This window comes from Salvia hispanica, chromosome 4 (genome assembly GCF_023119035.1).
Source record: "Salvia hispanica cultivar TCC Black 2014 chromosome 4, UniMelb_Shisp_WGS_1.0, whole genome shotgun sequence".
In the NCBI taxonomy this organism is placed as follows: Eukaryota; Viridiplantae; Streptophyta; class Magnoliopsida; order Lamiales; family Lamiaceae; genus Salvia; species Salvia hispanica.
In genome coordinates this window covers 39587669-39615264 of record NC_062968.1, presented here as the reverse complement: position 1 = coordinate 39615264, position 27596 = coordinate 39587669, and the positions used below count along the sequence as shown (strand labels likewise).

General features: G+C 36.8%; 1 protein-coding gene and 2 long non-coding RNA genes across 3 annotated transcripts; 2 read left to right on the top strand and 1 right to left on the bottom strand.

The window, feature by feature from the left end:
• Window positions 1-6652: 6652 nt before the first annotated feature.
• On the bottom strand, window positions 6653-7983 carry LOC125185269 (short-chain dehydrogenase reductase 2a-like). Its single transcript, XM_048081779.1, has 2 exons — window positions 7883-7983; window positions 6653-7563 (listed from the first exon to the last, which is right to left on the bottom strand). Exons 1-2 carry the CDS (start codon window positions 7960-7962, stop codon window positions 6747-6749), a joined length of 897 nt encoding a protein of 298 aa, XP_047937736.1. The 5' UTR covers window positions 7963-7983; the 3' UTR covers window positions 6653-6746.
• Window positions 7984-15211: 7228 nt separating this feature from the next.
• LOC125223920 lies at window positions 15212-17409 on the top strand. Its single transcript, XR_007176804.1, has 2 exons — window positions 15212-15396; window positions 16994-17409. It is a non-coding gene; the product is annotated as an uncharacterized LOC125223920 (long non-coding RNA).
• Window positions 17410-25284: 7875 nt separating this feature from the next.
• LOC125218382 lies at window positions 25285-27584 on the top strand. The gene is made up of 6 exons (XR_007175947.1): window positions 25285-25494; window positions 25709-25755; window positions 25828-25993; window positions 26401-26532; window positions 27041-27132; window positions 27443-27584. It is a non-coding gene; the product is annotated as an uncharacterized LOC125218382 (long non-coding RNA).
• Window positions 27585-27596: the final 12 nt, after the last annotated feature.

Here is a 27596-nt window from a genome sequence, read left to right as displayed (position 1 = left end):
TCCTTATGCGTCTTAGGGAAAATAAAAAAAAATAAAAAATTAAAAGACGCATGACGGTCATGCGTCTTACACTAAAACGCATAAATCTGATGCGTTTCATTAACGGGTGACGCATGATCCTCATGCGTCTTTCCAAAACAGGGAAGCTAAATAAAGTCCAGTATTAATTTGGAATGGCCTATGTATCCTAGAAGACAAATAGAATTAACCCCTCTTTTACTTTACCACCATTCACCTCATCTCTCTTACTTTACTAATTTTATCTTAATTCACGTGTCATATTCATTGCTTATATTTTTATGGGACGGAGGGAGTATTTTGCGATGGAAATTCTCTCTCAAAACTTCTTAATTTGACTGATCGATTGGAGTTACCCACCTACCATTGTTTGATTTTATTGAATTTAGGAACCTTTTTCTACATTGTGGCTGTGATTTCATTTGAAGGACTATACAAAACAAGAACAATAAATTATCAATGCGTATCTATGGCCCATAAATCATTGTGTTTGAGTTTGATCAAGAGGTCGAAGGTTTTGATTCAAGTCTGTTGAAATTAGAAAAATAAAATGTAATTAGTTAGCTTTTTATTAGTTAGTTGGTCTTTTACTTAGCCTATATATAAGGCTCTTAGTTGCAATTTGCTGTAATTTTTTCACAATGTAGTCAATAGTGAAACACGTTTTATCCTCTCGGTTTCGACAGTTTCTTCTTCACAGTTTTTACTTCCTTCTTCAATGGAGTTTTTCCCAAATCTCCAGATATCAATTCTCCATTTTCAACATGGTATCAGAGCGCAATTGCTGCGCCTCTGTTTTCCTCTGATTACCTCTATCCTTTTTTTTCGTTTGAATCTTCATAGTTAGGGTTTGTTATTAAAATTGGATCGGTTATTTTTTTTTTCGTATTTCTTCCGCGAGCTTCTAACCGGATTCCGATTTCTCACCGGTGCTCCAGGTTTTTCAATTTCTCTCTTCAAATCTCTCTGATTTTTCAATTCAGATGTTTGAATCGGTTCGTTTTTTGCTTCTCATTCTCTATTTTCTCTCTTTACGGCGTTAATTTCCGTCGATCTGAAATTTCGGATCTGTTTTCTGTCTCGTTTTCGTTTATTCATTGGATTTGTATGATCCAAGTTTGTCTCTCTCCGATCAAAATCGGTTGAGTTTTTCGTTTTGAGAATATGTTTTCTCAAATATATTGTTGAATCTGAATATGTTTTCAGATTTATCTCTGGTTTTTCGATTGTATGTCGGATGATTGTTTTGTTGTTCACCGATTGTTCGGGTGAATCTGTTTTTTCTAAACCTTTTTCTTCAATCTCGTCTATGACCGAAGCTTGGTTGGTGGATGTGTTTTTGATCTTCATTGAGGAGTCAGTTTGCCAGATTTGTTGTTTGTTTGGGTGAGGAAAGGCTATGCTTCTATGCGGCGTTGTTCGTATTGGTGTTGTGATTGTTCTTGGTCATGATGCTCAAGGATTTGAGGCAAATTGTTGGCTTTGCAGCAAGTTTGCTCAAGCTGGATGGTTTTGTTGCTTCATTCATGGTGTTGTTGCATTATTCATGGTGTTGTTGCTTCATTCATATTCAAAGTTTGAAATTAGGGTGGAAATCTGTTGTCACAGCTTTTGCTACTGCTCAAACTGCAGAGATCCTACAATGTGGTGTTGTTCCATTTGTTGTGATAAGTCTTGATGCTCAAGATGGATTCCCTACTAAGGGGGAGTTTTGAGATCACTTGCAAGGAGAGTTGAAGTCCTCGTTGCTGGTGCTGATGTGATACAGGGAGTTTTAAGATCACTATCCTACAAGGAGAACTTTGTATGTTTTTTGTTTGTTGGTTTCTTCATTTCCTTGGCAAGATGGTTGCATTTGTTTTGCTCCCATCTTGAGGGGGAGTGTTGAAATTAGAAAAATAAAATGTAATTAGTTAGCTTTTTATTAGTTAGTTGGTCTTTTACTTAGCCTATATATAAGGCTCTCAGTTGCAATTTGCTGTAATTTTTTCACAATGTAGTCAATAGTGAAACACGTTTTATCCTCTCAGTTTCGATAGTTTCTTCTTCACAGTTTTTACTTCCTTCTTCAATGAAGTTTTTCCCAAATCTCCGGATATCAATTCTCCATTTTCAACAAAGTCCTCCGTGGTACAGCTTTTTAAATTTAAATATGTTTACCAATCTATGGCCCATAATTTAATTATTTATTCTATAATCGTATTTTATCCACGTATTTCATTTCTGGCCTGAAACTAAACGACGCCCTCTCCTCAAAATGTGATAATTATTGCCTCACTTTCAACGTCGCATCGTTATACCTCATTTACCTTGTCTAAAGCATAATTTTATTTGGTAGAGCTTTGGGCTTTTCAGAGCCTTAAATATTAGGCCCCAATACAACATCAGCTAACACAAATGCAATACTAGTATTTAACATAAAGTAACGTATGGAGTATTATTTGGAAACAAATTTAATACATTCATCCCTTCATAAAAAATAATTTGATTTTACCATTTTGGAATATCTATAAAAAAGTAATACTGTTATTTCTAAAAATTAGAAAATTTTCCTTTCATACTATACCCTTTCTTTCTCATCTCTAACTTTAATTACCTTCCTTCATATCTCTTTTACTTTATCAACTTTTTCTTCTGTCATACTTTATTAATTTTCCACATATGTAAAAGGATTAAATTTTTTTGGACGGATGGAGTAGCTTTATTTCATTTATGTTATATGGATTGATGTGCGACTTACTTGGCAAGTAGCCGTGGGATTTCCTCGCAATTAACAGATAAATATGTTATACTCCCTCCGTCCCACTTAAAATGAAACATTTGGAAATCGGCACGGGATTTTATGTAGTGTTGTTTTGTGAGTTGATGAGGAGAGAGTAAAGTAAGAGATATGAAAAAGTAGAGATAGAGTTGTTTCCATTTTAGGAAACGTTTCATTTTTAATGAGACAAACAAAAAAGAAAAACGTTTCATTTTTAATGGGACAGAGGGAGTATATAACACGCTTTTTCGTTAAATAACTATCAAAGTATTATATTATGACACACTTTTTCGTGAAATAATTATCAATCAATCGCAGAGTATTTGGGAACCACATTAAATAATTGTGAATACAATAAAAGCCTTACTCTCAATTGCCAAACCAAGATTGACATGTTTTTTAAGGAAAACTAAGCTCCTATGGCAATAGGTCAGTCATAGGTCAGCCACAGATTAGCCATCTTTTTTCTCCGTCACATTATCAGTACTAAAATTTCACCTGCCACATCAGTATTTTAATCAAATAGGTTAGTCTAAGGCCAGCCACAGGCTAGCCGCAATAAAAATAATTCAAAAACAACTACATTTACGGAATTAAATTTACGATAAATTACGGAATTAAATTTACGAGACATATACGGGAAAATTCATTCATTTCATTTAAATAAAAAAAGGTACATAGATAAAAAAAATACATGATTTTTTTTTTAAAAAAAACGGGCTTCCACACACGAGCCCCGCCGCTCTCTACTCCTCATCGTCGTCGCCGCCACCGCCGCCGTCCTCGCCGCCGCCACCCGGGGTATCTGAGCCCGCGTCTAAGCCCCCCACCAGTGCCCTCGTGGCATCCAAATCCACATGCATGTTCTCGAGCATCGATTGAAGAAACCTCTTCTCCGTGGGGTCAGTTGTGGCCCTCCACTCTTGGAAGACCTTGTACATCCGTTCCTCCATTTTTTGATGCGAGAATAAGGTATACGCGCGTGGAGGGGGTGCCGAGATGACCTCCTTGGGCGATAGGGGGGATCCTCCCCTCGCTGCCCGTTGCGCCTGCTTTTGGCCAACCGGGCGAGTGCGACGAGCAAAGTATGGAGGGGACGGAAACTCCTCAAGCATCCGGGGGTAGGTCGTGGGATCCGCCGCTGCTGCCGCTGTAATCGCCGGAATAGTTCAGCCTCTGCTTCTTCGGCCACCCAAGATCGCACCCCGCCCGGAACTTCTCGGAGTCCTTCAGCACCAGATAGCATTCCCGAAGGTGAACTCCTTATAAGTCCCCGACAAGGGGAACTGACTCTCCGCTATCCTCCGGGCGTCCTCCTCAGTCTGTCCACTAGTTAGCATGCGGAGGGCGTTTGTGTACAACCCCAAAAATCGGCCGACCGCGGCCTTGATGCGTTCCCACCCCTTCCGGCACTCCTCCCCGTTGTAGTCCTTTCCGTGCGGGCAGTTCCTCTTGTAGGCTGCTCTAATCTTAGCCCACATGTTGACCATCCGCTGGTTGTTCGCAACCAGCGGATCGTCGCAAACCGACAACCACGCCTTGGCCACGCCGACGTACTCATCCTCCATCCACTTCCTCCGCGTGGGGGTGTCGTGAATAGCGGGCTGCGACGACTCGCCGACCACCTTGCCCTTCCCCTTGGTCTTCTTCTTCTTCGGCGTGCCCCGACCCGCTGGAACGGGAGTGTCCGACTTTCCGAGATCGATCCCCATCTCATGCAATGACAAAAGGTCATCGCCAGTGAACTGCGTCTCCACTTGGGTCGACGTGTGAGACGAAGCCGTCAAAAAATCAAAAGAGGGACGATAAACCGTGTCCCCCCCGGTGACCCCTGCATCCCGGGATGCATAATGGGTTGCATCCCTCCCTGCCATACCGACATCATCCCCATCATCTGCTGCATCATCTGCTGCTGCATCTGGGGCATACCTCCCCACCCCGTTTTTTCCTGCTCGCCGCTGGCCTGCCCCCCGCCCGGCATCCCCACGGCATCCCCCCTGCGCTCCCGCCATCATCTCCATCAACTGTTTCCAAGGGACGTTAAACCCTGGGCCCATCTGCCCGCCCATCTGGCCCCATCCGCATCCCACGGTTACCGTGGGAGTCTGAGATCCGCTCGTCGCCGGACTGAACTCGTTGTTGTTGTCCATCGCTCGATATTGCTCTTGTACAAAAATTTAGAGAGAGAGAAAACTCGTTAAAACAAGTGGTGCAAATGAAAATGAAACTAATATCGCGTATATATAGGTTTTCAAAAAAAAAATTTAAAAAAAAACGAAAATCGGGCGCTGGCCGATCGGCACGCCACAATGGCGGCCATCGCATCGGCCAGCGCCCTCAAATCGGCGTGGGCTAGCCGATTTCTTCGTTGATTCGCGGTTGGTCGATTCCAATAGTTCGGCTAAAAGACCAGAAAGTCTAAATACAACCACCCCATGATTCTCAGATGGATATGCTAATGGACAAGTCTGCCAACTAAAGAAAATATCATGTGGAAACAATCCCCTAGAGTTTGGTGGTAGATTACATCAGGCCTTGCTCTAGTACGGATTTCAACAAAGCAACTTGGTCAACAACTTGTGTCTTAAGAAAAGAGGTAACACGGCCACTTTTATTTTATGTTAACGACAAATCATTACATGAAACTATGATAAAAATATTAAAATTATAAGAAAGAATCTTTTCCAATAATTTGATATGAAAGTTTTGGGTCACTGAAAATTCTTCCTAGGGATTGAGGTTCTGAGATCAACACCAAAAAATAATGTGTTTGACCTTGTAGCCAAAACATGCCTACTTGATGTAAGTGGGTTAATACTCCAATTATAGTAAACCATGGGTTGAGAATTGAAGAAGGGATATGGTAACTTATAGTGAATGATATCAACATTTAGTTAAAAAGTTAATAAATCTCTCGCATATTTAACCTGATATATCGTAAGCGGTAGGGATAGTGCATAAAGATCATATGCACTGAGATTTGTTCGATATCTAAAAGGATATGTGATATACTAACGTTATAGTCCAAAAATGAGAGCACTTGGAGATTCATGAGTGCAGAAGCGTTGATTGGACAAGTAATCCTATTAATAGGAATTCTACATCAAGGTAATTTACATTTATTGAAGGGAAGTTGGTTACATGGACAAGTAAGAAACTAAAGATAGTAACCTTGTGACTTGTCTAGTGCTTGAGGCAGAACCAAAAACAATTTTTTGTGGCTATGAAGACCAATGACACAGACAAAATTTCCTCAACTCATAAAAGTAAATTGTTCTGTAACAATAAGGCGGCCATTAGAACTGCATAGAAGTCAGTCCATCACAAAAGAATGAAACATTGGAAGACTGATTGACTGTTCTTAATGAAAAAAGTTTGAAGATGGAACTATCAAAACCCCTTTTGTTCGTGTAAACTGAAGATGTTTTAACGAGGTTCTTGGCAAATTGAGTATTGGAGATCGTAGATCAATATAGAAAGATACTATATTTGAGGAAAAACATCTCTCCTAACTGATATGTAATGGATGTGTAGTAGTAGTTGCCTATTTTGGCTCGTAGAAACCTCTATATAAAGAGAGACTTTCCAATCGTTCATATCATCAATGAATGGAATGAGGGTGGAATGAAATGGAGGTTGGAATGGAATGAATATAGGAATGAAATGTCAATTTCCTGGATTTCCTTTGCATTTTCATCCATTTACTCATTCATTCCATCACACCAATCAAATGAATAGAATGGAAGTAGGAATCACATTCCATTCCACCATTCCATTCCATCGTACCAAGAAGCCCCTTAGTCCTCTCCTGATCACCGTCTAAGAACTCTAATAAGGTTTAAGTTGTGTACATGAGTATGTATGACAATAAGGTTGAACAAATTAATTAGAAATGAATCAATTTAAGATGTGATTGATTGATAATTAAACCCAAAAATCATTTTGGAAACACCACAAGTAAAATCTCCTACAATCCGACACAATTAGTAGAGGTGGTAACGCCGCCGTCCACCACTAGATTATGGCCGCTGATATACTTGGACTCATCGCTCGCCAAAAACAGCGCCGCCTCCGCCACATCCCTCGCCCTCAGCGTCGCCCCCTTCAAATTTGCCAGCCCCCTCACAAACTCCTCCATCTTCTCCACCTCCACCTCGCTGATCACTTCTCCTCCTCCCTCCTCCCTCCACGCATTCACCAGCATGCTCGTCGCCACCCCAAACGGCGATATGCAATTCACCCTTATCCCATACTTCCCCAGCTCGCACGCCGCGTTCTTCACCAGCCCCACCACCGCGTGCTTCGACGCCGTGTACGCGTACGGCCCCATCCCCCCGGCAACCCCGGCCACGCTCGCCGTGCAGATGATGCATCCCCCTCGTCCTCCTCCGACGCGGCCGATCATGGCGCGGGCCGCGTGCTTCATTCCCAGCGCCGCGGCCCGCGCGTTGACCGCCATCACGCGGTCGAACTCGGCCGCGTCGAAGTCGAGGACGCTCTTGCGCCGCGCCTGGTCGCCCAGGATGCCCGCGTTGCTGAACAGGACGTCCAGGCCGCCGTGCGCGGCCACGGTCGAGGCCACCAGGCGCTCAATGTCGGCCTCGGACGCGACATCGCAGTGGACGTACGTCGCGCCGGGGGCAAGCGAGGCCGCCACTGAGCGGCCGAGCACGTCCTCCACGTCCGCGATCACCACCCGGGCGCCGTGCTCGGCGAAGAGCCTCGCGGTCTCCTCGCCGATGCCCCTTGCACCGCCCGTCACGATTGCAATCTTTCCATCCAATCTTTATGAAAGGACACAATTTTTAATTGCAAAATTAGTAAAGCAAGACAGATAAAAAGAAAAGTGTGTCCGACCAAAAAAAAAGAAAATTTTTTAAATTGGAAGTTTCTAATTTTTTTGGGATGGACCAAAAGAAAGATTTTCTGTTCTTAAAAGACAGATGAAAGTATTAATTTCTTATTTTTAAAATTTGCAAGATTGGTTAGAAATTGAACAAACTTTATGGCTTTTATGGCAATTTAGTAGGAAGTTAAATTATTGGAAGTTTTTGTATACGCATTAATTAATCTGGATTGAATTTGTGATGGAAATGTAGGTACCTTTTGAAGGAGGGAGAGGCGGTTTCTTTGCCGTTGACTGCCGGAAAGTGAGTCTCCGAAAGAAGTTGTGCCGCCGGCATTGGATCTAGGAGGAAGAGCGTTGAGAAAGTTATTTGAGTGAGAGAATTTAGTTAGAAATGGATGCATTTTTATAGATTTATCTAATCATGACTCTATTATAAAAATACTATCTACTTTTGACTCCCTTGATTTGTAAAGTAGCATGTATTTTCATTTTGGAACTTTTCATATTTAGTGTATGATTTTCTAGATACTCTTTTCTTTGCTTTCACCATTTTCTTTGCTATTTTTCTTAAACAAAATTACTACATATGAATAATACTAGTACTAGTGAACTAAAATGGGTGCTATAAACTCACGAAGTTTATCTTACAAAATTAATTATCAAAAAGTTTCAAAACTTTCTTAATTATCACAGGTAACTTTTTGTTTTGGATGCAAATTTGATGATAAATTAGAGTACACGTGTAAAAAAATTTTGTCGTCAATAAATAGTCACGTAAATATGTACTAATGTGACGACGTAGATGACAAACATCATAGTTCTGAGCCCAAAGATAATAGCACAAAATTTGATCAAATAGGATAATTGAAATTTTTTGAAACTTCATGATTTAACATTAAAATTTTAAAAAAATACTAGTATGAGATAAACCTGAATTTTATCAAACCAAAAGTAGGAAATCAATAAATTCGGGCATGCATCCCACAATATGTGGAGTAAATTTGTACTCCTTTTGTTCTACCGTAGTTGAGTCGTTTTTCCATTTTGGGAAGTTTTTTCGTAGTTGAGTCACTTCCCTATATGATAACAATTAACTCACCTTTTTTTGCCCGTAGGGGCAGCGCAGTTGGTAACGGAGGGGCAGATCTTGCTGCAATTAACTCACTTTTTGTTTCCTATTTCATTCTCTCTCTTGCTCTTTTCTACTTTATTTTCTCTATTTTTTTCTCTCTTGGTATTTTTCTTTTCCTCCATTTAACAAAATAAATATTTTTTTCTAAAATTTTGTGTCAAAAAGAAACGATTCAATTATGGCGAAACGGAGGGGAGTACTTGGTAATGTGAACGATTTGCTAATTATCATTTCCATTGACATCACCTAGCTCTATCAATTATCATGATTAAGACAATCTTAATTTAATGTCAAATTTAATTATATTGTATGGCAGCAAGAAACACGATAACAGGGACAGCCTGATCAACTATTGGATTTGCTTATTTGTGTTTATGCACTTAATCAAGAAAGCCAATTGTAGACTAAGCAAATCAAATATTTGAAAAATGGCCATGCTACTCATGGAGAATTGATTATTGCAGCCCACTCTGTATTTGTATGAATAATTAATAAAGTAGCAATCGACAGCAATAAAGGACCATTTCAAAGATTTTGTGTGCGATCTTTTGTCATTAAGACCTTGTTGTAGCTGAGATCGCCCGTGTGATTTCCTTATTTATTAAGTTAATTAATTACTATCGTTTATTAATATTAATACTTATTTTTTTCACTTTTATTATTGTTATTAACTCTGCAGGTCATTGTTCCATGCATTTTCGATAATACAGTCCTTTTTCAATTGGAAGGGAGAGTGATAAGAAATAAGTCTTATAGTTCGATGTTTATAGAAGGAAGTTTCACTATTTAAATTGATAATTCAATTCAACAAATATTATTGGTAAAATTTGGACGAGTACATGCGTGTATTATCACTTTAGAAAAATTTGGACGAGTAGATGTGTTAATTGGGCTAATCCGTTCGGGTTCGGGCCAATCCACTCGGGTTATGAATTTTTCGGATTATAAATTTCCGGCCCTAACTCTAAATCTTCGGGTTTCGAGCTAACCCACGGGCTATTCAGGTCAATAGTGATCTTATATGTTACTTTCTATACAGTCTAATATTCTAACTTATTAAAAGGCAGATTGCCGCAAATAAGTGATCAAGAGAAAGAAAATAATAGCAATTGAAAATTGAAACAAAATAGATAAACATATTGTTTAATTAATAACACACATGAATGAATATGGAAATCATGCATTTCATATAACCCTAACTTTCAATTTGAGAGAGAAGACATAATTACCATATATAATTCATATGATCATATCAATGTTGTATTTAATTTTGATATTACCAAATATACTTCATATAAATGTATAATCCAAAATTTTAATTATATTTTTATATTAAATGCTCAACTCGTGGGCTAACCCGCAACCCACCCGGGCCAGCCCGCATAACCCGAACGGGTTAGCTAGTGTAGCCCGCTTTTGAATATGGGTTGCGATTTTTCGCCCCTAACCCTATGATTTTTTCAGATTATTCGGGTCGACTCGTGGGTTTCGGACTAAATTGACATCCCTATATGTGTGTATTATCACTTTAGAAGAAGGCAAAACACATCCTTAAGTCATTGTACCTTGATTGTTTATTTCACTAGGTCCTTATACAATTTTTTCGTTTTAGTAAGTCCTTGTACTTTTATATTCGATATATTACAATCCTTATTTGACGGAATCGTTAACTTTTCCGTTATAAAATAACGCATTATATATTAATTATTTGAATATATTCCACCTAATATCCCAGTTGAAAAATATGAACATAACATTAAAAAAAAGGATATGTCATCCGCTCCTCCACCCAGATCCGCCGCCCCCACGGCTTCTCCGTCCTCGCCACCGGTGCCGCCGGCTGTGTCGGCTCAAAAATATATTATTGGAACCAAATATAAATTAATATTCGAACTTCAAATAATCAAACAACAAATTTCTTTTAACGATTTGGAAGTCTTTAGTTTTTTTTTTTTGTTTTTATCTTTTTTTTTTACATTTATGTTATGTTCATATTTTCCAATTAGGATGTATATTTTCCAATTAGGATGATAGGTGAAATATATTTAAATAATTAACATATGATGTGTTATTTTATAACGGAAAAATTAACGGTTCTGTTAAATAAGGATTGGAATATGTTGAATATAAAAGTACAAGGACTTACTAAAACGAAAAAATTGTATAAAGACCTAGTGAAATAAACAATCAAAGTATAAGGACTTGAGGATTTGTTTTGCCTTAGAAGAATGATATCCTACATATCTTATGTGAGCATCACTCTTATTTGACGTACGTTTAATGTTGTTCGTTTCGATTTATATATTTAGCTTGATTCTAATACATTAAAAACTGTTATTAAAATTTTGAATTTCATAAAATTCATAAAAATCAAAGCTCAATTTGCTATTTTATGTATGATTTGAGATAATTTAATAAATCAATCTTTGAGTTTTAATAATTTTGTGAAAATAATATTTTGAATAACAGTTCTTAATGTATTAGAATCAAACTAAATATATAAATCAAAACGAACAACGTTAAACATGCGTCAAACGAGAGAGTGGTGCTCAATCACATAAGGAGCTCACGTACTTTATGCCGAAAGATGCATCCGGTGTCTTGTTCGTTAGATGTAATGTCTTACATGGGTGAGTTATAGTTCTATCTATAAAATGCAAACTATAACTAAAAAGCAACCATTAGATCATTAAATCCAGACTCAGAATAATCCAACTATGAGTATCAATATAATGAATAAAAAATATCGACAGAGATATCAATGTCAACTACCAATAATTCAGTTATAACTAACACTTCAGAAATGTCTCAAAATTTTGAATTCAACTACCAACATCTTGACACAAAATCCCGAAACTTGTGGACGAAGTTACCAATAGTCTCCCTACCTTAATATCATAATTACAAATCAAATGTAGACATAAAAAAGAATAATTTTAATTTTACTTTTCATCTCGGCCAATTTTCACAAATTTAATCCTTTGGGCTTGAGACTCAGTCATTAATACAACTCGTACCTAATCCTAAACCAAACCCTACCGTACACAAAAAAGGGGATCATGTTGAAAAATATTATAGTATTGTTGAAGAGATATGTTATTGGATATAAATTGAAATGATTGACTTCATAGATTTTATATTCCTGATTGCATATTATAGGTAAGCTACATATGTTTCGTTTAATTAGTGAACAAATAAATGAAATAATGATAGTATGAAATCACAATTAATTAATTTGAATAATACTACAAAGCTCATAAAGAAAAAGTTTTAAAAAAATGAGACCTTTTCATTTTCCATTACAAATTTACACAAATTTAAATGTGTAATTCACAATCCAATTGTACTGGAGTTCAAGTGCATTATCACGACAAGACAAATATGTAATGTGACTATATATATTGATGTTACGCTCGTTCTATAATTTCATGATCTACAACTTACTGCCTAAGTTATTGATGATAAAATTGCGATATTATAATTTTAATGGTTGTTGCAGAAAGATACCCAACATAGTTTTATTGTTTTGAGAAGACAAACACGTAGTAGAATTGAAGTATTCCATCAAAAGGAGTCTGTACGTGAAGACGTTGAAATCTTATACAATTATAAGTCAATAATATCGGAAAAGCAAGTTTGAAAATAATATATCAGTCATTCAATGTGTGAACTTTATGTTCGAGGAAACTACCTCAACACTAATCTCCTATATTTATTTGATGATGGTACAAAAGCAAGATAAAAAAGTGAAAAATAAAAATTAATTACTAATATTGTCATGTAACTAAGTACTCATTTATCTCTAAATTCCTATTAGTTTGAAAATTTTTGCTAGGGAACCGGACATTTAACACGGTGAGATGATGAAGCTCGAAAATCCACTTACTACAATGGAAATCTATCGCTTATACTCCCTCCGTCTAAGAGCCACATTTGATTTTGGCACGAGTTTTAATAAATATAAAGAAAAGTGAATTGAATAAGTTAGTGGAATATGAACCTCCCCTTTTATATAATCTATGGTTCCAAGCAATCTACAATACGAAATCACAGATAATCAAGCAATCTACAATATATAGGCAAACAAGCCTGCCACGTGGCAGGCTAAGGTTGAATCTGCTCCAAAATCTAAGGGGTCCGTTATTTTAATTTGGTGGTAGGTTGTCATTTTAATTTGAATTGTCATTTTAGCATAAACCTATATATATGGGGTGCATTACGGTGACACAATAGTTAAAGTGACAACTTGACAAACTAAGCAAGCAATCTACGATACATAAGCAAACAATATGTGATACATAGGCAAACAACTTGGCTTATGGTTACAAGCAATCTACGATACGAAATTAGAGCACTATGGTGACACTATAGTTAAAATTACAACTTAGGCAAGCAATGTACGATAAATAAGCAAGCAATCTGCGATACATAGGCAAGCTACTCGACATATAGTTCCAAGCAATTTGCAATATGAAATAAGATATAATCAAACAATCTACGATACATAGGCAAGCAAGCCTGCCACGTGGCATGATAAGGTTTAATATGCTCCTAAATCTAAAGGTCCTCATTGGTGGTAGATTGTCATTTTAATTAGGGTTGTCATCTTAGTATAACCCTATATAGTGGAGCATTAGGATCCTAATGTCATTTTAGTATATAGGAGCATTAGGGTCCTAATGCCTCTATAGTGTTAAGTATAAACATAATATGACATTCTCTCCTCCATTTCCATTTTCGATCAAAACCCTCCCTCCCCCCATTCCGAACCCGTTCAAAACCCTAGCTGCCGTAAAAACCTCTCTTCCCCTCGTTGTCCCCGTGGAAAGACCGTTATCTCTGCATTACTCTGTCGCTTCAGTCTTCATACTCGGGTTACAGTTGATTTGATGACGAGAATAAACCATGTGTCAACTGATCCACAGACGACAATTTCGGTAAGTTAAGCTCCGACAATTTTCAAAGCAACGATGGAGTATTTTGAAAAAAATTATCATCGACCATTCTCTAATCAGCAAGTCATGATCATTATTGTTAGGTTTTTGTTCCAAATGTAGATTTGTATAGTGGTCAATTGTTGTGACAAATTAGTTGTAGGTCTTAATTTTTGTTGGTGCGTGTCTGACAGACATTTTTGGAAGATGTCAAAAAGAGGATGATCCTTCAAGAACCAACCAACCCATAGGTGACAAATGTTTCTTTGTTTCATTATTCGTAGTTGTACAATGTTTTACATTCTACATTATTTGGATTTCATATAGTTACATTACATATCTCAATAGCGACATTATTTCTTTTTCATAACTACCTTTTTCACTTTTCTTTGTTGTTTGTGTGTTAGTGATACGCTCGGATTTTGCATTATTTTAAGGCTTTTATTTGGCCTATTTTTAGTGTCTTAATTGCAATTCATGTCCATATTTCACATATTTTATTTATTTTCGTATTTTGACATGTTTTGTGAGAATTGTGCATATCTGAGTCAAAAAGATAGGAAAAAGTCGAAGATGGAGTTCTAGAGCGTTCAAGACGCCCAGTGGCCCGCTGCGTGTGTCGCAGCGACCGCTGGCCCACAACGACCACTACATCTAAACCGGTCCGCTCCGGAAAAGTTGTGCTGAAAAATCTGAAGACGCCCACCGACCGCTGGGACGTGTGCAGCGACCGCTCGAGAAATCCCGTAGCCACTGGACTAATCCACAGCGACCGCTACCCAAATTCGCAGAGGCTTCAGACAACTGCACAGCGACCGCTGGCCAAGGTGCAGCGGTCCGCCGCGAAAAGGCAGTGCACGAATTTACCTAGATTTTCTTCAGATTTTACTTAAATTAGCCAACCTTTTCCTTCCATCCATAGGATTCGACCTACTCCCTATATATATATCCTCTTTGTCTCACAATTCTATAGCAAGATATTTGAGAGTTCTTCGCTGCGCAAGAGGTTGAAGACGAAGTCAACTGAAGATCAAGGCTACAGGATTCTACCTTTGGGTTTTATCACCTTAGTTCTTATATTTACATTGTTTTCCATTCAAACTTTGTTTTTAGATTATTATATCATGTATAACTAAATTCATAGGATTCTAGCGATGTGTTTGTAACATCCCAATTTTTTCCTATCTTTTTAATTGATCTTAAAAGGATGTCGAATGGGTATCCGATTTTTTTTTCGTTTAATCTTCATTCCTTTTCGACAATCAAATGAGTATTAGATGTTTACAATCGATCGAGGAGTCGTAATTTATGTTTAGAAAATTAGTATACCACTAAAGTATTGTCAAATTTTATAAAATGAATTTAAATTAAAAAAAAAAAGAGAGAAAAAGAAAAGAGCATAGTAGAAATAAAAGGATTTATTTCTGGTGGGCCTAATTTAAAAGAAATTTCATCATTTTGGGAGTCCATTCTCTTAAAACCCAAATCACTAAAATAAATTGTTCTTGAAGCCCAAAAGTCCAACACCAGATCCTTTGCAAGCCACGTATTTATTCTCCTCCACCTCCTGCTTGATCAGCTCTTCCACCTCCTACTTGATCACCTCAAATATAATCCCAAAGTCTCCGCCACATATACCAAAAACTTTTTTTATCACATAGAAAGGAGAGTTAAGAGGAGAGAGTGCAGTGAGTAATCTCAGGTAAACTCCATCCCCGCCTTTGTAATTCAAACATCATTTCCATAGCACGGTAAACGCATATACAACCGTACATGAATCTAGGCATGGCATGTTTAAGTTCTAGCTATCAAGTATGCACAAATCATAATCAAGAATAAGTTTCTGAACAGATTCAAGACCCATGTTTTAAAGTAATACTAAGTCCCAAAATTTGTTATATGTATATATATGATGGCAGCAAGTATATAAAATCACCCAATGAGTTCCTAATCCACCAGTTTGTTATTAAACGTAGATGAGAAATGAGACTTAGGACTTAGCTTTAAGAAGAAAGGGGCGTCGAATTGCTATTACTTGGATCCCGACCGTGACGGGGCTGGAACGGCAACGGCGAGAGATGCGAGGCGGCGGCAATTTGGGACGTAAGAAGGAACAGGGCGATGGGGGTTTCTCTGAATCTTAAATTAAATTGAGAGGGGGAGAAAGAGAGAAACAGAGGGAGGAAAGAGAAGGCCGGTGGACGCCGCCATGGACGGTCACAAATCGAAAGAGAGAGTTGGTAGGCGGTGCTTGTGGCGTGAGAAGAAAAGGGTGAATTAGAAGTGGGGTTTCATATTACAAGGAGAGAAGAGGGCGTGACTTTTTTATAATTTTATCAAGAATACAGCTTTGATCTAGTATAGTTTTGGGCTGAAATTGTGCGACAAGTGAGTTGGACTAATTACTTTAATTAGTTAGGCCAATTTGATTAAAGTGACAAAAATCCAATTAAGTATGGCTCAAGAGATTTTAAATCAAGGTTCTAAGTTATTAATTCTTAGATTAATTTATTAAATCTTGAGACATTTTTTTTAGTTTCCAAAATTTCTAAAATCTTACTTGAATATTCAATTCTAATAAAGGATTAAGTAACGACGAAGTTAACACAAAACTTCTGATTTAATTGCTAAAGAATTTTATAAATTTACTAAGGATGAACGGAGAATGGAAAGAGATTAATTAGGATGCATTTATTCTAAGTAGATATTTTTCTTGAGTCTGATTGAGCATATGTTACCATTTTTAAAAAGGCTATCTTCGCGAGCAAGTTAAGGTCGGAGTAAGGAAATTCAAGTATAAACGCATAATGTGAACTTTTCTATCCTACATACTAATGTGGATAAAAATGTGAACTTATGTTGTTATTTAAGCAAATGATGTTTTCTTGCCATAAATGATTTATTTTATATGTATGGAGCCTATCTGTTTGGTTGGAACATAAGAATCGAATTCGGTCCGAGTGAGGGTGGTGTCCCTACTCGGATTAGTGTACACATGTGACCGTGGAAGGTGGCCACCTTCCCGGGTCACCAATGATGGAGAAAGATGTAGGTGACCGTGGAAGAGCACCATCTCCACGGCACTTGGTGTTCAGATTTTGGCAGAAGTACAGATTGAACTTAGACAGTTCAGTCGAACTTTAGTTCACAAAGAATTTAGTAAGCTGGCATTTTAAGAGAAAACTCTCGAGTGTTACTGTGATGGCATGACAATATTTTCATTTTATGTATGTATATTTCGGTAATGTGTTCACTGAGTATTTTTATACTCACCCCTGCATATATTTCTAATTGTGCAGGTTGAGCAGTGACGGTGGAGAATGCTGAGCAGAGTTTATGATTCTCTTTTATTTTAAATAGAGGCTCTCGGAGGTGCATGTCTCCATACATGTGACCGAGTTCATTCCGCTGCACACTAAGGTTCTAGATAGCAATCGACTATTCTTCCATACTCTGAAAAATATCTATTGATGAATAAGGTTTTACATTTTGAAAAGTAAGATTTTCATTCAAATTTTAGCGATTAAGAATTAATTTGAAGTTGTTTCCCTTTATTTTTGAGTGAATATTCAGTCATTATTATCCCCTTTCTATTCCCCTCCTCTTAATCCCCACCCCTAGTCACGGTTTCCCAGCTTTGCTATCCTTAGCAAAGTGCGGTCGTGACAGTGTTAGTAACTCTTTTAGGTTTATACAAATTCCGTTTTCTATTTAATATCTGTTTTTTTTATACTTCGTTTCTTCCTTAAGTTGTTCCGTAATACTGCATGCTTGAGTGATACATTCGATGCTGATTTAATATAACTTGCTACATAATCGTGAGAGGAGGTTGGCGAGTAAGATCCACTTAATAGACACTACAATTAGCTTCTCCCGGTACTGACCTTTAGCTATACTAAATCTACATTGTATACTTGCAAGTATATTTAGTGCTAATAAATAGTGCATCAGTTAGGCTATGGCCGCCACATTGGTATAGTCAGTTACATTTGTGTTTAGATTGTAAAAATACATTAAGTGCCTAATGTAGTACATCATTTAGATCAAATTGCATAATCATGTTTGACTGATTTACTATTACAGTAGAGTAATAATTAAATAATGTATACTCCTTGTTTTTCTTGTAAGTAGAGTCGAATTCCATAATATCATCAAACATGTGGTAATTCCTCTTCATCAAACCATCGCACCAAAAGAGAGCCACCAACTGGTTACTGGAGTTAACTTCGTAGTGATATGTGAACGCCTCTGACAGTTCCTTCTTCTTAGCCATATCATCCAACATCATTTGTACATCGAACCCATGTGCGTATGCTTTGAGGTCTCAAGAAGCGTTAAGGATATCCCCGGCAGTGCAACCAACAAGTTCAAATCCACCGAGAACTTTCTTCAGCACCTTGAAAGTGAGTGTTCGCCCTATATTAGCCTTCAAACAGTCTGGAATGAATTTGTGATGTACATAATCCAACTTTCAATTAAGTGTCATAAAATGCTGATGTTGAACCTCAACCATATAATGTTTATGAACCTCGTTGATTTCCTGATAATATAACCTGGAATTCCCCATTCGGAGAAATATTTGAACGATATACTTGTTTTACAACCACAACACTTGGATAACCGTATGTGTTTTATAGAAAAACTACTGCGTGCATTATTTGATCTTAAACCTTTGACTTCTTACTATCTTCCCTATTGCAAACACCGTCCGCCTTCCTTATTTCTTGCTTACACATATCTAAACCAACAACGCATGCATACACGTCGTAAAAAGCAACAGCAAAATCTAGTGATTTGAACTTTTAACCAACAACCGGCTTCAAATCTTGAGAACATTCAGGTACAACCAAAACTGTAAACAATACCAACAAATAAAACAAAAGAAATCAGAAAAATATACATTAATATTATCATCGTACATTACGTAGAAAATAAATACATTAAACCAACGTATTCATACATTAAATGTATCACTTAGTATTACACCCTAGCCGAGATGATAGTTGAACCCTAGAGGAATGACTGAAACTCGTGGCCTTAAGCGACAGTTGTGTTACTTAGTCCGTACTACACTCTAGCATCAAGGATTGCTAAGCCCTTGGGGAATGCATTTAACTTCCGCCAAACATTCAAAAACTGAAAATCTTACATTACTCATAAGGGAGCATATACATTACAATACCATATGGTACATTAAAATTCTTCTAAATTCTATCAAGACTTGGAAAAGAAATAAATTCGAGGTGTGGGTCAGTAATACACCCTAGCCCTACGTCTAAAACCCTAGGGGTTTCTAACTCAATTCTGGCAATTGTGGTCCAAAACTACAGTTAAACCCTACGGAATTATATATTACTGTCCGCAAATTCACAAAAGGACATTCTTGTAAAACCGCTACAAACTTTACATGAAATTACATAACACAACCAAACAATACATATAATAAGTTTCTAAAACAAACGGTGAATAAATCGGTTTTTAAATCAATGAAGGAATAAATTTAATTATTTTCATCCATTGTTTATGAAAACGAAAAGCAATGACTGAGTACTCCAATAAATCAGTTTTTTAAAATAAAAATTAAAAACCAGACTTCTTCAATGGAGAAAAACTGGGAACAATTTAGGGAAAACTTCTTCAATGGAGAAAAATAGAGAACAATTTAGGGAGAAAAGAAAGAATTTTGGCACGTAATCGTGTTACACAAACTACTGTAATTACCATAACTAAATATCACTTGTGTATACCAAAAATGACCTTTCTGAATCTATTTAAATATTTTCATTAAAAACAGGTGAAACTATTTTCGGCCACTAGATGATAAAATCATGGGGCTAATAATCGATTGGATTTTGAACAATATATGCAAGTTGAAAATGAATACTCCCTCTGTCCCATTAAATATGCAACGTTTGATTTTGCGCACTTGTTTTGAAAAAATTATACCCACTCCATCCCCAATTAATTGTCACTCTTTTCCATTTCGGTTCGTCCCTATTAACCGTCACTCTTCCTACTTACTATATTTGGACATGAAAAATAGCCTTATTGTTGGAAAAATTTATACAAAATGCCATTATTTACATTTTAAAAAATGGATGCCATGAATGGCATCAGTCAACTCTCGATTATCGCTCTCTCATTCAGTCTCATTCACTCTCTCACTCTCGATTCTCTCCGCCTCATTCACTCTCCTCCCTTCGCCTCATTAACTCTTCCCCCTCCGCCTCCCTCAGCCTCATTCACAACCAATGGACATTGTCGTCCCTGAAACACCGACCGACTGGGTTGACGACGACGTAATTAGTGGTCCGTTTGTGGTTCACGGTGTTCCACCGTTCATAAGCCGACGACGGGGCTGAAGGTCCAACACCCCCGGCTTGGTTCTTTTACGGATCTGAACATGAAGCTCCGTCCAAGGGTTTCGACGGATCTGAAACTGAAGACGGATATGAGACTGAAGCTCCGTCCCCAGGCTTCTACGGATCTGAAGCTGAAGATAGGGCTTCTACGGTTCTGAAACTCTACCTCCATCCCCATTAATCAACGGATCTGAAACTGAAGCTCCGTCTGTGGTGTTTGACTCATCTGAAACTCAGCCTCCGTCGCAGCCATTTGATTGGTCAGAGGCTCAGCCGCCTTCACATCTTGTTAATTGGTGGGAAAGTGAACCACCTTCCATTGGTTTGGATGACCTCGATGATGACATGGGCGTAGCAATGCCGCAGGCGGTGGAGCCAAAAAGGGAGTACACCGACAACGAAAAAGCAATGCTATTCATCATGTTTCCTTGCCTCAAGGATCTCATATAATTTGTGAGTATATTTCTGATTCAAAGGCACCCCCTTTTTAGAGTTTGGAGGCTTCTGATTTTTGGAAAATGCAGCCTATTTTTAGACATTGGAGGCTTCTGATTGATGTGCATTGATGTGTATTTGGCTGTTTATGTGAGCCTGAGAATTTGGGAATTGATGTACAATGTTTATGTGCATTACTCCATGTTTATGTGATATTGAGGCTATGGGAATTGATGATGAATGTTTATGTTCATTACTCCATGTTGATGTGATATTGAGGCTGTGAGAATTGATGTAGGCTTTGGGAAAGGAGATGTATGTGGTTGTGTAAGTGTAATGTATTGCCCCTATGCCTTGTGTTGTTGTCCATGTGCCCTTTGATGAAGTTTATCTAAGGGAAAGTTCAATCACCCCCGTGTATGGTTTGAAGGCTGTGTTAGTGCATTCTGAGGTCCATATGCATTGTGTTGTTGTCCATATGCCATTTGATGAAGATTTTTTGTGGGAAATGCAAAAAAAGCCACCCCCTATGAAAGGTTTGGAAGCTGATTTCATGTGATAATACAAAAAATATTCACTGATTACTTAATAGCATGTACATTGATGATGTTTATACAAAATGCAGCCTAGTTAGCTTAGTAAACGACCCCCCTATGAAGGGTTTGAAGGTTTGATGCCGTGTGAAGAAGATTTTCTGATGACAATAACAAAAAATCACTACAAAAAAATGTCAATTTACTGACGGAATTAGTGGCGAAATATTTTCGCTACGAATTAGCGACAGAATTACCGACGAAATTTTCCATCGCTAAAGTTTTTCCTTTTTAATTAATGTATTTTTCGTCGGTAATTCAGTCGGTAAAAAAAATTACCGACGAGTTTTTTACCGATGGAAATGTCCCAACAATCCGTCGGTAAATTTTATTTTACCGACGGAAAATACATTAATTAAAAAGGAAAAAAATTAGCGACGGAAAATTCTGTCGGTAATTCTGTCGCTAATTCATAGCGAAAATTTTTCGTCGCTAATTCTGTCGGTAAATTGACATTTTTTTATAGTAAATGCAGCCTATGCACAAAAAAATAGAGTTCACATCTTAAACACAAACGTTTGTCAGTGCTTATACTGTAAACTTCATCCCCTAATATTAAGTCTAGTACCCTAAAGCATGGTTAAGAAGTCATATGTCAAATGTGTCTCCAGCATTGTTCTAAGGAAGTTGTAGATACTCCAAACTCTCTCTCACCAAACCCTCTTCAACTTGAAGTTCTAAAGGCAGCCCCCTGTTCTATGCAATTTGTCATTGTTTAAGTGGGGGATCTTGTAGTTGTTGTTCCCATGCACTTCTAATATTGCTATGAAATAGCTTTGCAATGTGATAAAGACTCTGTTAAGAGTTTGTGGTGAGAGTTCTTCAAATGAGGTAAACACATTCCTCAGCAAGTCATCTACATTGGTGGCTATTTTGTCATCTTGAAGTGATTGTATGGAACTAAAATACCCAAGGTCTAATACATTTGTGTCTGGTGAGTTGGGTGGTTGGCTAATTAGATGGAATTCAAACCCATCAGTACTTGTAAGTGACTCAAACTGTTGGTCAGCAGCTCTTAGGTGAGGTTTGGCATTATCTTGCTGGATGATAATCTGCTTGCTTGCATTGGCTGGCCACTTGGCTTTGATTGTTGGTATAATCTGTTAATAATGTGTGTATATGACTAAGTGATAACATTAATAATGTCTGATTGCTTTCATGATAGAAAAAAAATTGGCATACCTGGTTTAGGAGACAAGCTTTCATGACTTCCTTATTAAATGATTGAATAGGCTTTGTTTCAATTGTCCCTTTGGGCCTGTTCTTTGAACTTCTTTTGGCTGGTACTTTCTCTGTGAATGGGAATAAGCTTACTATGTGGCCTATTGACAACAGCCATGAACATCAATTTAGTGATGAATCTCTTGGATTTGCAGGACCTATAAGGCTCATCCTCATCCGGCAAAAGGTAGTATCTATCTGATGACTTTGTCATGTAGAACCATTTCTCGTCAATATGAACAATGTTGTGCATTGAATGGTAAAGAAGTTCACCTTCAGCTAATGTTGACTGAATATGAGCAAGACACCATTTCATCCTTGCAATTTTATTGGCTTGAGTTAGTGTAGGCTTGACAGCACTTGTACGAGGTTTCAGCTGATTATTCTTAATAAATCCACCAATTGCTGACTTGCTTACTTCCATCTTAGAAGCAAGCTTCCTTATTGTTGATCTCTCAAGTATGGACAGGTTTCTAACCTTTTCTTCATCTAGCATGAGTTTATCTTGGTGTTGATAACCTATTGCTTTGCCTTTCATCATAACAGATTCCTCTATGTCTATTTGCTGTTTGCCGATCTTCCAAATTCTCATTGCTGTCCTTCTATGGATTTTGAATCTTTTGTTTGCCTCTGTAAATGAACCTCTTGGCAGAACTCCAGCTTTACTTTATTGTAGAAGAAACTGCACAATGAGGTTTTTTTCTTGGTTGTTCAAGACGAATAAGATCCGCTGCCTTCCATCCTGCTCCTGCTCCTGGTCCAATACCTGGACGAGCTCCTGCTCATGGTCCAACTCTCGGACCACCTCCTGCTCCATTGCCCAGTGATGAAGATTTTCTGAGGATATTACACTTTAAATATGTTTCCTTTTTTTTTTGTTTTGGTTGATGGAAGTGAATGGAATAGAAATGAATGTATTTATAGGAGTATTTTGAGTTTGAAATCTCATGTAAATTTTTCCTCCTTGTTTGTACAATTTCCCTTCATGGAATTGGAGGCCTTCCCTCCTTAATTTTTTTTAGAAAAATTTGAATGGAAATCGTTTAAAATCTTCTATCACATGGCAGTTTTGTTTTCTTTTGTTTTTTTTTTTCATTCAACTTTGAACACCAAGTTTAATTAATCAAATGTAATCAATGAAATTTATTTAATCACAACACCATTCGCTCTTCATCCAAAATATAATTGCACATTGAATAGTTCTAACAAATTTAGTACACACAAAAAGTCAAAGAGGTCTCACATTTCACTACCTAACTCCATTTATTACACATTTAAATACTTCCTTAGACAATTAATCGGGGACGGAGTGAGTAATAAATAACTAAAGTGGTAAAAAATAAAGTAGGAGAGAGAATAATGTAGAGGAGAGTCTCCTTTACATTATTATCATTTTTACTTTATTTTTTCTCCAGTTTAACCATTCATTATTATTTTTTCAAAACATGTGTTAAAAAGCAAACGTTTCATATTTAATGGAACAGAGGAAATACATCAATTATATGTCAATTCACTCTTTATTGCATAGCTACAGAACTTAAGACAAAATTAAGGTTTTTATATTTAGTTTTTTATGGATGAGATTAGACGTCTTCATTTATATAAAATATAATTCAGAATAAAATATCTAATCCTAAATAATCACTCGAAATAATCAATTTAAAATTTTGAGTGATTATAAATAAAAAAAATAATGTTATATGCTGCAAAATTAGAAGGAAAAAAAACATGTGGTGATGACCATAATACTCCTTTCGTCCCTCAAATTTTGTCATATTTTTCCATTTCCGTTCATCCTATAAAATTTGTCAAATTTCACTTTTTACCACTTTTGGTAGTGGACCTCATATTCCACTTACAAATTTCAACTCACATTTTATTATAATACTACTATATAAAAGTAAGACTCACTATCCACTAACTTTTTCAACTCACCTTATATTACTCCCTCGGTCCCAAGGAAGATGACCATTCCTGGGACGACACGGGATTTTATGCATACTAATTTTAAATTGTTAAAAAGGGAGAGGGAAGTTGTTGGATGTTTAAAAGTAGGAGAGATGAATAAAGTAAGAGAGATAAACAGTTAATGAGTGCTTAAAAGTAAGATGCAAAAAGTAAGAAAGATAAAAAGTTGTTGGATGTTTAAAAATAAGAGAGATGAATAAAGTAAAAAAAAGAAAAAAATTGAGTATTTTAATTATTTTCTAAATAAGAAATTGGTCATCTTGGTTGGGACGGACGAAAAATGAAAGTGGATCATTTTTGGCGGGGCGGAGTGTGACAAAATTTAAGAGACGGGGGGAGTATTAAAAAAACTATATACCACACTAAGAATTCCCTATAAATCACTTTAATTCTTTGTTATAAATGTTATTAATAGATTTCATTTTTCTTCTTAAACATTTAGATTTATATTTGTAGGACAGATAATAATATTTCATTTAGAAGTATATAAAGAATAATAAAAAGGTTTAGTTTGTTAATTAAATGCACGATGAAAGCATAATCAAGTTCATAAAAGCATTTTATACATTACTATGATTGTGATATTTTGTGTGTCCCGATTCTACTTGTCAATGTGTTGCGGATTAAAGTTAATTAATTACCAATACAAATATGATACCAATTACCAATTTATTCAATTATTGGAAGAATACTTACACCAATTTGTTATAGTAGTAGATTATTGATGGCTGTGCAATAAAATGAAACTAATGGATAAAAAGTTATAAGAAACATAAGAAAAGAAATAAAAGAAGTTGCAACTAAATTTTGCATAAAAAGGAAAAAAAGAAAGTAAATGGAAAAAAGCATGCATCCTCTAATTCATGAACTCTCCAACTCACTTCGCCCTGTTCCACAAAATCAACATCCCTAATACTGATGGATTAATGTCTTGTCCCAATGCTGTAAGTTTTTCCAGGGTTGCATTACACATAAATCTCTAAGTCCTCAAAACACTCTGATCTTCTTGTATCACAAACTTGATATTCTTGCTATGCTACCTAATGTAACCATTTCTCTCAAGTCCACCCTGCCTTCCTCTTCTTGCCACTAAACTGTAAAAGGCCGCAGAGACATTGCTGTTGGGCGACTCATGACTGATCGTAGGTCCTCACCTGTGGAAAGTGCTTCTGCCTATGGTAGCTACATATTAGCTCGGGGAAGTAGCAAATGCATTTGTAGGTACAATGTTGCTGATCAGCTTTGTTCCAACCTAAATTTCTTCTCTCTGTTACTCTTATTTGTCACTAATTCTTCTTTGGGGTGTTTGTTTTATCATTATTTGTATGCATATACGCATATATACACAAGTAAAGTAATTTATAAGCTTCTGTGTCTCTTGCTTCTTGTTATTATACATGTGTACTAACTGGTGGTTGTATATTTTTATTGATAGAAAAAGCTATGGGCTGCTTCTTAATGGTTTCCCTTTAGCAATATCAGGTACTGTTTCAAAGATTCCAGATAACTCATAATCTTAAACTCAAAGAATATGACTGAAAGCTGGAGAATTAGATTTGATAGATGATGATGACAATGACACAGAGGAAGGAGTGGATAAGCAAGCGATGACAAAAAAAATTGGCAATGCCAAATATTCGTATCAAGTGCTTGAGAAACAACAGAAAGAGTACTGATATATTCCATGGACAAGTCCTTTATATTTGACGTTACACCAGAGGTGAGCATTACCTAATATTCAGTGGAAAAACTTCTTTGTCCAGTCACATCTATTCCGCATGAATTGAAAACAAAAAAAAAATCTGAGATTTTCTTTATAACCTCATTCTCGTTAACCATTCACCAAATTCTGTCTTTAAATATATGCTAGTATAACTCTTAGTTTGTCTGATCTATTGTTAATTTACCTTTTGAACCAGGAAGAGCTTAGATACCTTAATAAAGAAGTGTATAGTTAGTGTTAGTCCTGTGGATAGGATCCTTCAGATATTTGCTGAGATTAGTGCAGGCGCTCGAGATCACTCTCTGCATTTAGAGTTATACAACGCTAAAACAGTTCTTGCTGGCAATCCCTATATAATTGCATCTCTGATCTGTTTTTGTTTTGGATTGTCTTCTATTTGACAGGAACTCTGCAGAGCCCATGGAAGCTCTATTCAGCCCTGAAATCCTTGCAAAAGGCAGTTACCACATTACATCAAGATTTGGCAGATACATGCTCTGGTTGGTATTTGTGTTCTACCAGCAACAGCTGTCCGGGTATGGAATTGGAAGTTCTTCGTTCAGTTTATATATTGTTTTCCTCTACGTAGTAATTATCAGTTTAGTTTACTTTGTAATATTAAACAATGTGTCAATAATGCTAAAACACATGATCAATGCATTAAGGCTTGTTCTATTATAGACAGGTTCTGTTATGTCTAATCCTCATTGGCATATAATTCTCAATTTTAAGGAAAACAGTTTCTTAGGCACTTTGTAAATTTGTAATGGTCCCCTTCGCAAAGGTCATCATGCCTAATTTTTCATGTCTTCCCCTTTGGAATCAATGTTGACTTAATATTTGCAACAACAGTCTCCTTCAGTCTTGGTCATACTTGATTTACTCATTACTTCAACTAAAAATAACTCATTTCATCACTATGTATGAATTGTTGTTGATGAATAAAGCTCCCTTTTTCCTTAAAATTAATGCTTTATTTTTGTGTTATATCTACTCTTCCAAATTGAATTCTTGAAATAGCTTAATTTAGTCGTTTTGTTTCAGTTAACTTGGTATAAGAGCTTCAGCATTGCAGCTGCAACTGCCCTTTATTCAAGGGCCATTGTTGGCCTAAGTGGCTGGCTTCCTGGTGCAAGGTATTTTCTTGTTCATTTTGACCCCAAATAATTAAATGTTGTAATTTCTTTCACTCTAAACCCTAACCCCCCAAATCCTAACAGCTGGATTGAAATCCCTCCTAATTTCCCCCGGAATATTCTCTTTGGGTTCAAGAATATTCTTGCTCGGTTGGATTCCATAATATTTAAAATGTGTAATGGTGAAGATTTTGAATTCTAGCAGGACCTCATACTTTTATGTTTGGACATTTCATAGTACTTCTAATTGATTTTTGTTCAAAGGTGATATCAGTTGCTAAAGAATGTAGTGTACTTTATTGTGTGGCAGAGATGGTGGCCTCTCTGCAAAATTGGGAAAATTGGGAAAGTGAAAAAACTTCAAGCAATGGTAGTCAATTTATTTCAACATGGTGGCCTACATATGTATCTGTCCAAGCAACAACTCACTCCTCACTATTCATATTTCCACCGGCAACATGTCA